Source organism: Typopeltis vanoorti, chromosome 13 (genome assembly GCF_054136105.1).
Source record: "Typopeltis vanoorti isolate ZY-2024b chromosome 13, IOZ_Tvanoo_1.0, whole genome shotgun sequence".
In the NCBI taxonomy this organism is placed as follows: domain Eukaryota; kingdom Metazoa; phylum Arthropoda; class Arachnida; order Uropygi; family Thelyphonidae; genus Typopeltis; species Typopeltis vanoorti.
The window spans coordinates 76,601,147-76,614,048 of record NC_143561.1 but is presented as its reverse complement, the minus strand read 5'-3'; the positions used below and the strand labels follow the sequence as shown (position 1 = coordinate 76,614,048).

The 12,902-nt window shown below is 35.5% G+C and overlaps 1 protein-coding gene across 1 annotated transcript in view; it reads right to left on the bottom strand.

The window, feature by feature from the left end:
* The window catches only part of ALiX (programmed cell death 6-interacting protein-like protein AliX), a 200,917-nt gene extending 189,062 nt beyond the window's left edge, over positions 1-11,855 (bottom strand). The window contains exon 1 of the mRNA XM_090402630.1: positions 11,572-11,855. Within this exon, the coding sequence (XP_090258756.1) occupies positions 11,572-11,777 (206 nt within the window). The 5' untranslated portion in view covers positions 11,778-11,855. The remainder of the gene's footprint in view (positions 1-11,571) is intronic.
* Between the last annotated feature and the right edge of the window lie 1,047 nt (positions 11,856-12,902).

The window sequence follows — 12,902 nt, the reverse complement described above, 5'->3', positions numbered from 1 at the left end:
ATAAAAGGACCTCCTAGATATATCTTTGACTCCATGGGGTCTTGAGTAATAATAATAATAATGTCTTTAGGATTAAAGTGAATAAATAACGTATGTGAATTTCTTTAATTGAAACTCATTACTGGAGTAAGGACTGATCATGGGGTCCCTTTATGTAACTCATTACCTGTATTACCTGATCAGATCTATCCAATGGCACATTCATGGAAGATGAACTTGCATCCAATGGCAGCTCATTTCACACACTTGCTATAAACCTGGACCTGTCATGAGATGCAAAATGTTACATATTTATACCATAAGAAACTCTCTCAACCAACTAATGGATTACTATCATACCTCTTTTGACCTAATTATTTCTTAAACTTTGTAGATCCTATTTCTTCAATCCATTATTAACAAATATGACTACATTCAGTGAGCCACTGCTAAAAAGGATCATATCACATATTGTGGGAGCATTCTTGTGATTCTGTTTTTAATACACTGCAGTTATAAAGCATAAGATGCAAATTCTTGACTTGCATGGGTATAAGGAAAATACTGAAAGGTGTTTTAGTATTTTCCTTATACACCTCTGCAACATTAATCCATATAAGATTAATGTTGCAGAGGTGTTCATAAAATGGTGGGAGATTGGGGCAGAACAAGAGGTCATCCCTGGAAGCTGTATAAAGAGGGTGTGAACAAGGGAGTGAGAAGCAAGTTTTTTTTGCATTGGAAGTTGTGAATGATTGGAATGCATTGCTTGGGAGTATGGCGTCTTAAACCTTAAATCATATCGCGCCTTAAAACTGTACATGCAAGGAATTTGAATGTGTTTAAGGAACGGTAATGATGAGATGTGTGTATGACAAAAGAGACCTCCTAGATGAGTGAACTATGGAGTCTTAGGATGATTATGATAATAATAATATATTTGTCCCTCGTGGTATTTCGACCAAAACAACTAGAAAGGTAGGTTAAAGTAGATCTGCTGCTTCTTCAGACTAATAAAGAATATGATCTTGCTGATGGAAGTTTTTCACTTGGTTTTGTTACCAATTATATATTTGGTTTAATCCTTTATCCAAGTGTAAGCACCTGAAGTATTTTCAGGACAGGGGCAACTCGTGGCAAAGGTGGTATAAGCTCTCATCACTTGCCTTAGTAACCCATAATGCAAAGCACATCTCCTTGCAGAGATGTATAACACTATGCAATAAGGGAAGGGTCACTACCCAGTTTCGACCTTTATTGAGGTCTCATCAGTGGGAGTCAGACCTAGAGGTGGTGATACTAAGGTGGAAGTAATAGAGAAGTCATATTTCTCGTGTGACATCTTTTGCCAAAAGATGTCACACGAGTTGCCCCTGTCCTGAAAATACTTCAGGCATAAACTTTGTTTGCTTACACTTGGATAAAGGATTAAACCATATGTAATTGGTAGCATAGCCAAGTGAAAAATCTTCCATCAACTTATCTCTAATCCAGAGAATTTTAATAATAAAGTGCAACACCTTTTGGCAACTGGCATATGGAAATATGACTTATCCATTACTACCACTTTAGTTTCACCACCTCTGGGTCTGGCTCCCACTGATGAGACCTTAATAAAGGTCAAAACCAGTCTGAGTAGTGACCTTCCCTTAATGCATTGCATTATACACGTCCACAAGGAGATGTGCTTTGCATTATCGGTTACTAAGGCAAGTAATGAGCACTTATACCAACTTTGCTATGAGTTTCTCCTGTCCTGAAAATACTTCAGGCACAAACTTTGTTTGCTTACACTTCGATAAAGGATTAAACCAAATATATAATTGGTACTATGACCTTGCTAAGCTGTCCACTTCATTTGGAAGTTGCTTCCTAAAGAATAGTGGTGTGTCACACACACACACACACACACACCTATATTTTTCATTTCCACATTTCTTCATTAGTTTAATCTCTTTTGAACAACTGATTTTTTTTCTGCTATTTACAGGAACAATTACTTCATGATGACAGAAAGCTATCCAAGAAGCACTTAAGTGAGTGGTTAAATTCAGCCTGGGCCTGGCCACAGAACTTTTTTTTATGTACCAGGCCCGGACCCGTAACATTTTTCTGTTTTCTGACTTTTCTCCCTTTACGGTAATTATGCCTACATTGTGTTATTATTCAACAATTGTTTACAATTTTGAATATGTATATAGTCAATATCAACAGTTGTCCAATTACAAACGCATGATGAAAGGGACGGGGAGGTTTGGAGCTTCCTGTAATGCATTATCTTCCAGCGATTCACAAGCAAACATTATTGTAGAAGAATTTTGACAGACTCTTAGCGATATTTTGTCTTTTCTAGTTGGCAGCATGTCAGCAACCAACAACAGAACAGCAGATTAGCAGTTGTTTATCAGAGCTCGTGATTGTGAGAAGCACAAAGAAAATCGTGTAATATTTAAGTGTTTATATAGGCCTACCTTCTTTAAAAGGAAAAATAGCTCGGATGACAGTAATAATAATACAAAACGAGTTTGTAATGTTTGTCTGTAATTTCTGAAGAGAAAGAAGTCTGTAATGAATCCACAGAAACCCAGGATTCCCATAAGTTGCAATGAAATAATATTAATACGTTGAAGGAAAGGAAAGATTTGCCAACTTGCTGGACACTCGACTAGTGGATAGTATTCAAAGGTAAATACAATTGATTATTTTGTAAGGACAGAGGTTTGGGGGTGTATAACATGTGCAGCGGTACAGACCCTAGGTGAAAGTTCTTCACACCAGGGTATTTACTTAGCATCAGAGCGGATAAATAAATTGATTAATATATATTAAAGGGGAAGGGTCTAAACAATGCCGTCTAAAAAAGCAATTCAAAAAGAAAATTTATGAACACAGCGATACCAAAATCTCACAAAAGTGCAGAAGTAATTATTAGAAGTAAAAGTGAGAATTCAGTGCAACACATTGTAAAAGAACAGAACTCTTTAGCTCACGAAATCACGTGCCACATGTTTTGCACTGCGTATCATATTGCAAAGCATAATCGTCCTTTTGTAGATCACCCAAAATTAATTGATCTTCAGATTCTTAATGGGCTAGAAGTGGGGAGTACTTTATATAGTAATGTGACATACACTGAGATAGTGAATCATATTGCAAAACAAATGAAACACAAAATTGAAGACAGCATTATAAACCATAGAACCAAAATTTCTACTATTCTGGATGACAGTACATCCATATCTAACCATACTGTTCTGATAGTGTACATACAGGGTGCAATAAATGGTGGTGATGTTACAACACTATTCTTTGATTTAATTCAATTAGAAAGCACCAAATTAATGGACATTAAAAACTCGATTATGAAGTGTCTTGTCTTGAAAAGCATGGGCTGAAAAAAGAAATCCTATGGGAAATTCTAATTGGATTATGTATGGATGGGGCCTCAGTTATGCTGGGGAAACGAGCAGGCTTGACAACACTGATGAAAACAGATTTTGCGACAATTTTAACATGGCATTGTATAAATCATTGCTTAGAACTTGCTGTGCATGATTCAATGAAAGATGTTACGACAACAAATCGTTTTGGGATATTTCTTGATAAGGTATATTCAACTTTTAGTATGTCTTCAAATAACTTACACGAACAAAGAAAATGTACAGAACAGTAGTTCTGCAGTCTCACCAAAGTGGGAAAGATGTTGTCAACTCCTTGGGTTGCATCAAGTTTTCGGGCTGTGAATTCTATGCATTCTACACATGCAGGTCATGATGAAAATCTAGATAGTAGAGAACAAGCAACATTTCAAGGGCTAGCCAGTAAACTTGAAGAAATGTACTTCAGAAACAATTTAAGAATAATGATGGATGCGTTATATGAGCTTTCTAGCCTCTCAAAATCTTTGCAAAAACAAACTGCGACATTACCTAAAGCAAACCAACTCCTGCACAGAACAAGAGAAGTATTTAAAGGTCACAAAGAGAGGAGGTATTTACTAGAGGGAAATTTGGAAAGCTATAGAAGCAAATCAATTCAAAGGAGTTCCCTTGAAAGTATTTGGAGGCAGGAACGACACAATGGAAATAAAGGACAATTTTATGAGAGTATAATCACAAATTTGACAAGTTGGTGCATGACAGATAAAGACACAAAGTACTCAGAAATAATGAAAGTAGTTTTACCTGAGTATTGGCCAGATGATATTGCCGTGGACTATGGTAAACAAGAATTGAAAGATCTGTGTGATTTGTTTTCTGTGTTATCATGAGGTCATTCAGTCTTATAGGGATTTTAAACACAGTGGAAGTAAGCAAGTGTCAGAAATTTCTGAAGTGTGTTGAAACAATACCAGTGAGCAATGCAGAGTGCGAGCAGGTGTTCAGCATTATGAACAATATTGTGGTACCAACAAGAAATGCACTCATGGTTGAAAATGTCTCATCTTTGCTGACAGTAAATAGTTGTGGTCCACCAATTTCCCAGTGGGATCTTCTTCTTCCATATGTTAAATGCTGAATGTGCCAAGGAAGAAACAGTGCCCTTGCTTATTGTAAAAAGAGACTTGATGCAGAGACAGACAAATCGGAAGCCTTGCGGAAACTATTGTAGACCTCCTACTACTGTTACCTAAAGGGTAAGCCCCAATATTTTTGTGCACTTTCCTGTACATTTCATTTGTTATATTTCGAATTTAATTTACTGATATGAATGCATATGTTTGTCTAACTTTATCTTTAAAAAGTAAAGTTTTATTTTACATTTTACAGCATATTCATTCAAATATCAATAAGACAATAATTGTTCAATGTTTCTACAGTCTAAATAAGTTAAATTAGAAATTTACTAAGGAATTTCAGTTATTTATTTCATCATTATTTTATTTCCATTTCTTCTTTTCTGCATTTATGTAACAATGCTGAATAGGCTACTGTTTTTTCCATCGCTCATATAACCTAATGTTATCTTAAACTGAATTATCTTTTAATGTGTTAGAAATATTATATTAAATTGTAATTTTGTATTTGTATCTGTATTTAATGTTTCTGGTGGTGTGGTGTGGAAGAGGCCTAATGGCTTTAACTCCACCAGAATAAAATAATAAGAAAATGTTGCGACACGACAATCCAGCAATAGCCTCACATTTATGATCCTTACTTTAAGGACCCCGGAGCTTATTCGTTTAGAATTTAACCATTGACTTAAATTGCTTGTGGTAAAAAAAGTTCTATGTGATTTAGATTTTTCTGGCAGTATATAGAAAGCAATATATATATATAATATAAATAAATAAATCAGCTATCACCTTTTTATTCCCATATAGGGAGTAGGCGAGGCCGTTTTAGCCCTATCTTAACTTTTGGAAACCGAGTGGGCAGTTAAATCTCCACTGGTAGCCAATCAGAAATAGCTAGCCCAAGGCTATCACTAAGCGGCACGCAGTGAAGAGAGACAGCTCAACAAGTGCCACCATTTTGTGGTCCCTTACCCTAACACAACATATTTAATGTCTGAAATAAACGAGGCGAAAAACCAGAGTTTCCGGGAGAAAAAACACTCTTTCCCATGCCAGAGATCGACTAACTCGGGAACCAGTCTAAGAAAGGCTTAGAAAAATTTCCTCTAGTCGCTGACTAGATTTGAAAGCAAGTCTCTTCCTTCATGTAGTCAAGCACTGTGGTGTGCAAACACCATATCCACTGAGCTACACAGGCATTTTATTTATATATATAGAGAGAGGAAAGTTCTCATATGGACTAGATGTTGGTGAAAGTTTGTCAGTTATAATAAAGACAAGCCAGTAAAGGAAACTGTGCAAATATTACGCTAGCATAGTCAGTGATACAAAGACAGAACACTGAAACATGAGGTATTTTTCTAAATGATTGTATAATTTTTTTTGACATTAGGTGCAGAGATTTTCATCCAAAGGAGATCAAAATTGGAAAATTCCAGGTTGGGCATTCTTTGATATGGCATATCAGAGCAAATATATGCACAAATCCCACATTTGAGGTGAAACTAGTCAAAGAGTGTGTAACTGGGAAAGCTGAGATGAGTAGTGCTTGAGATGGGGGTAGAAATGTAGGCCTCTCTCAGGAAAAGTAGATGAGGTTTTGCAGACTGGAAATAGAAACATCACTGATGTTGGAAATGAGGCCCAGTATATTGGTGTAGTGTATTAGGATGGTTCTGTGAGGTCTGCTGTTGACAGCATGGGTCACTCATGTTCCCCATGCAGTCATAGAGTTCAAGTTTCCCTGGCTGTTAGTAGAACTGGATTTTTACATTAGTGCTTTTTTTTTTTTTTTTTTTAAATAACTGATCATCCATGTGTCATCTCCACTTTGTTGCTTTTTTTTTCCAGCTGTCGCTAATCGTCTACCCTTGTTTCTACTGTGCATAAGTGAGATCTGGCTGGGCTCTTACACTTGGCATGGTGGAGGTGCCATCTGACACGTTATTCACAATGGTTATGAATACCAATCTGCTTGTTTGCATATCGCAGGTCACTCTAAGTGCGGAAAGATTCGTATTGTCTCCTCGTGTGTTCATGGGCCCAAAGCAGAGACACCTGATGATTTTCCAGGAGTGAAATTTGAATTGTTCTCTAAGCATCACATCTGCTTTTGAATGAAAATTAAGTACAATGCTAATGGTTTTTTTTTTTTTTTTTTGTTTTATAGCTCCATAATGTCTTGGAATGCACACTGGAATTTTTTGTGGTAGGCAAGTTAATGTCAAGAGAATGATTATGAATCCTTTTGAATTTTTTTTTAATGCATCAATTTTATACAAAAAAGTATCATCGAGTATAATAAGGCACTGCTCTAGGCTGTTTGTGTGCTTTCTGAAGTTTAGAAACTGTTCAAATGAAGGCACAAAAGAATGGCTAGCTGAGATTAGTTTTATTGCTGATTCATTAATTTCTTGTGCAATTAGCATATCGAGTGCCAGTAAAACTCGCACAGAAGGCTCATTTTCTTGTCTGCAATCTCCAGCTTACAGTTAGGCAATTCTGAGCTTCGGGTGGTCTTGTCAGCTTTAGCAAAATCCGTAGCACTCTGTCAATGCTTTGTTGTCACCATCTTTGGTTCATGCTGCAGGCAGATCTGTACATTGTGAATGAGTACTTTGTTTGGCTGATATTAAAGTAGAGAAAATCTTTTTGTTTAAAAGTTCAAAGTACTTACAGTTGGTCTTTGGTTCTTTAGATCTATTACTGTACTGTCATTTGGAACTTATATAAAATTGGGTAAAAATCACTTTAAATAGCAGTAAAACTACAGAGCACAAAATCTAAGCAACACCCTCCAGAATGTTACCCACACAGATCACCCTTAATGAAGTTTTGAGTTTTAGATTCACAACAGAAAAGCACCATAATAGGTATCAATATAAAATCAGAGTATTATCTATTTTCAAAATTCATTCAGTTGGTTTAACATGTTTAACCACGCTACTGGGCCAAGACGTCTATAGACATCAAGTTTATCATTGATGCGAAGTGCGTATTAAAATTGTAATACCATTGATATTACATTGAGATATATGATGGATATGAAGTGTATGAAAATGCGTATTTGATCCATAATGGCCGGTGAGGTGGTTAAAATTCATAAATTTATAATATTTAAACTTGAATTTAAAATTTGCAATTTACACCATTTATTATCCACAACATTGTGGTTATACATGCAAATTTTATTGTTGAAATGTACCATTATTATATCACAAAAGATTAATACAGTTCCAACAAGGAACTATATTTATTATTTGGGGGGGGGGGGTCAAGATCTGTCTGCTAACACCTGAAAAATTCCTAACTACTATCTCTTGTAAATTTAAAATAGGGAATTATTTCACTTTTTTTTGCAAAAATTGATATACAATATCTTTGAAAGAATACTTTACTTTTCAAAGAAAGAGCCACATGGCTTCATTCTGGTGACATGAATTATATAGAAATAATGGATATTAAATATCCAACATTATTTCAAAGCTGAATATATTTAGAAACTTCAGAAGATTTGAAAGTTTGGCCAGAGAGCTTATGAGAATACAATCCTCAACATCGGAGTTGCCTTAGCTTGCACTACATAAAAGACAAGGATCAGCATATTCACCTTTTCGAAATTTCCACAGTTTCTACATATATTTGGCTTTGAAATAATGTTGGATCTTTAATATCTATTTCTATATACTTTACTTTTCATTCCACTGCTCAAATGGAATTAATTTTTAACCAAGTTTCTTTTATTGATTCAGAGCTTAATGTTCTACCATTTTCTGCCATTCAGAAAATTCATTAACCACCATTTGCACATTCACCTCCTCTGTTAACTTCACAATGCTACTTCACAGATTCAGTTTCTTTTTAAATTTAACTGCTGTTTCTAATGAAAAAAAGCACAATTAGAAAAACTACTAAACCAAAGAGAAAAATTTCACAAACCTACTTTCTATAATACCATATACTTCTTTTAGTGCCATCTCCTATCGGAGGTCGGCGACCACCTTGACAAATTTTGAGTGATCCTCATCCACTCTGAACAGTCCTTCAGAGCTCATGCCAGTCCACTGTCTGCCAGCCAAGATTTTCTTCATCTTCCTTATCCTCTTCTTCCATTTATCTTCCCTCTTATAATCAATTGATGTATCATATTTTTTATTATGAAGTAGGTGACCAAGAGATATGCAGTTTCTTCTTTTTATGGTATCTGAAAGTTCCGATACTTCTTGATTGGACGTTTTTGCTGTCCATGAGATTTTTAACATTCATTTGTATAACCACATCTCAAAAGCTTCAAGTTTTGTTTTTTTTAAAAATCGATACTGTCTTCAAAGTCCAAGTTTCTGCATTGTACAGCAGTATAGACCATACCTGGTCTGTACTGCTGTACAGACGGCCTGGCTGGCCGAGTGGTTAGCGTATCCATTCTCCACCCAAAAGGCTGGGGGTTCGAATCCTGCCATGGGCATGGATGTTTGCGATTGTCTTTGAAAATACTAGTAGTGGTGGGCAGTAGATGACATTCGTGTGGATGATGATGGTAGTTGTGATTCATTGTAGTTGGTGGATTGAGTGGTGGAGACAGAGTTGTAGAGTAGTGCCTCCCTCAACGAGTCTTTGACTCCCTGGAAGTGTCGCGTAATAATAATAATACAAAGCATTTAACCATGCATACTTTAAGCTCTAAATTTAAATTGCTGTTATATAGTATTGATTTCATCACCATAGATACTAAAGAGAAATATTATAGAAACTAAACTACTAACCACTTCTCCTCCTCATTCATTATTAATTCCTTTGTATTATGAGAATAAGCTTTTCTCCCTGCTCCCATCCATTAACCCAGAGCCTACAATATGCATGTCTTTCAAACAAACAGAAATTTTCTCTATCTATTCAAACTTACTCAGGACACTAAAGTATCAGTTTTAATTCATGGATTAGACTGTTATTTAGAAAGCAGCTTGGAGAAACAAAAAAACTCAACAGGACTACTGAGCTCACTCACTCCAAAGCATTTGATGTCAGCACACTATGAAATGTCAGATATAGTAAAGAATGAAAGATGAACTTACATGAAAAGAAAGAACATTTATTCACTAGCAAAATTTGCAATTTGGAAACTACCTTAAAAGTAACCATTAATACTATAGTTACCTGAAAAATTAAACAATATATAGCGTATGATTAACAGAATAATCTCTGCTTTGGCATGAATTTGAGGGTAAATTAAGATGCTTAATAACAAGGCTCCCCCCCAGGTAATAATAAAAGAATCCAAGCAGGGATAAGGCCATAAGAGATGGATAGATAAATGTTTCTTAAGCAGACTGTAAAGAGAGAGAAAAGGAAACAGAAGTATGGGTTAAGAGACTGGAAGAGGTAAGGTATTCATACCACTGCACAAAAAGGATAATGTGAAGGAATGCAAGAACTATTAGCTTCATCTCTCATGCAAGCAAGGTCCTACTAAAGATTACTTTAAATAGTAGTGAAGTCAAATTTAAGACTAAAATGTCTGACTATGTTTAGGTAATTGTATTAGACAATGAAAGAAATGAGCTTTCCTCAACATTGATAGCCAATTTGTGCAGCAAGCAAAAGGCACAGGTACAGGATTTGAAAATTGGGTAGACATGAAAGCCTACTTTCTCATCATTTCATTAACAAAAATGTGAACAACAGGAATTGGGACAGGTGCACTGGATATTCTTATGATGCAGATTACTTTCTACAAATCTACTCTGTAATGAGAAAGAAAACTAGAATGAATCCTCAGCAGGGTTAATGAGATCAGTGAGAGCAAAGAACTTAAACTGAATATTAGCAAGGCTAATACACTGGCAGTTAGATAGGGCTAAACAGCCTCACCTACTCCCTATGTACGAGAACAAAAAGGTGTTAGCTGATTGTATAATTTTGCAAATGATGAAATGTCTTGAAAGAAATCAATTTCAAATAGTGATGTGACAAGTTTTAAAATGAACAAATTTGTAAGTCTTAACAAGACCACTATCCTACTAACAGGAAGCTTAAGAGTTCAGTTTGTTCTCTACAGCAGTTCTCTATAATAAAATAATAGCGGGGGGAGAATGCAAACACAATGGCTGCAGACATCAGTATCCTTTGACAGTTAAATGTACATTTTTTCAAAAGCAGCACATAGATCCCTTTGAAATTAGGTATCACTGCATTGTATTCCTACCATCTTCACGGATTACAAGCTGAAAAAATAAATAAATATATAAAATATGATATATATATATATATATATATATATATATATATATCATATTACAACCATCTTCACGGATTACAAGCTGAAAAAATAAATATATATATATATATATATATATATATATATATAATATGATATAATGTAACTAATTATACTAAAAATGCTATAACCTTTTTTTTTCTTCTCTCTCTCTCTCTCTCTCTCTCCCCCCCCCCCCTGCAAATGCAGTTCTATCTGGTTCAGTTAACATAATCCAAGAAAAATGCAGGTTTGTATGCATGTTTAAGCTTTGAATCCGAAGTTGTTTTGAACTAATAGAAGTATTACATTATGGGCTCTGAATATAGAAAAGTGCAAACTTAATCTGTTTCACACGTCTCATACTGTTATTTAAGATTTGGATTGTAATTTTCTGATGGTTGATGCAGGATTTAACGCATAACCATAAATAACCTTCGTTCCTAATGTGTATATCAAAAACTGTGCTACAACAAAAGTATTAGAAAATAGCTGAACTAAGGCGTGTCTCTCAATTGAGAGAATTTTCATAAACGAGTGCAATGAAAAAGAAATGATAGTCGTTTCCACGAATGCTCATTTTTACTAAAATTATCACATATATATATAGCGTAATTCCGGAATCATTTAATCACATATTCTGCGTCAATAATCTGTCAGTGAATCATATGACATCTCATAGAATTGATCCCCTTAGTAACAGATGCAATAATCATTGGCTACCAGTTATAAAGACGTTATCTGAGAGAGACCAACTCTCTCGCCACATAATTTAAAAGTAATATTCGTGACAACACTGTAATAGCTTTATACAGACACTTACTTATACATTACTTCAAGTGAACTCTCATGTTTATCAAGCGTCCTCCATGTGGAGTTCATTCGTAATTTGTTCAGTTCATTTAGAGAATCTGAACAGTCCACTGGATCATCAGCTGAACTATAATACGACGAAATTAAATTTTTTAAAGGCTTCACTAAGTCTACTTCGGACGTCTTCTTTAACGGAACCCATAAATAAACAGCCATTGCAACTGCACGTCTCACATACGATTAACAATCAACATGAAATAACTGTATGAAGTCATGTGAAATTATAAAAGTCTTGACGTCATATCAACAACTAATACTCATAGTATAGATACAACAGAGGACGCTGTAGTTATCATAAATAAATTATCATAATTATTGGAATATCGTTCTTCGAATAATTGGAACTGATTAAACAAATTTACTCTGAGTTAACTACTACTTATAGAATCAAAAGTGCGATAAAAAGCGAACATAATGTTCGGATATGTCTTTTAATAGCAGTATTTTTTTTTAGTATTAAGAAAATGTACCGAATGTAAATTCCGCTAATCCTGCTTTGCAAACCATTGGAGAAAATATTTACTAAAGTAAAGAGCCAAAAGGATTCAGTTCAACGATGCAAAAATTATAAAAATCAAGTGGATGTTAGATCCAGCATGATTTCAAAGCTGAATGTAGAAATTGAAAGTTTCGTAAAAATAATTTGCCCAGAGCACTTACGAGAATACGCCCGCCAGCATTTATGAGTGGCCCTAGCGCGGATCACCTTAGGAAACATGAACGCCAAAGCGTCCATATAGTTGCTTTCTAATTTGGTCCATTTTGATAAGATTTTCCCTGGCCTGACAGCTGTTTCGAAATAGTGGGTTCTCTTCGTTTAAGTAAAGGGTCATTTCTAAAAGTTAGGCGATCCCCTGTACAACTCCCTATGAGTGACCGAAAGATCGTCCAACTCAGCGTTGGTTCCACTGAGTGAGAAGCTCACCCTACAATTAAGTAGAACCGCAGATATTCCATGGAAAAGCATAAACCGACAAAGCCCCACAAGGGCCATGCGGGAAAACACCTCCCCCAGAAACTCAAATTGCTCTCACAAGGCAAAATCCCCCTCCGAAATCTAAGCTCCCCCCCTCTTTCACCAGGAGCGAACTTCCAGAAGAAACCTTAACAGAGCAAAAACTCTCTTTCGATACTATGGGACTTGAAACGTCGGAGTGGTGTATTTTTCGTAAGCGAACACTCGGTCGGTGCGTGAAAGTATTTACGAAAGTAAAGAGCCAAAAGGCTTCAGTTCGTCAATGGAAAAATGATAAAAATCAAGTGGATATTAGATCCAGCATT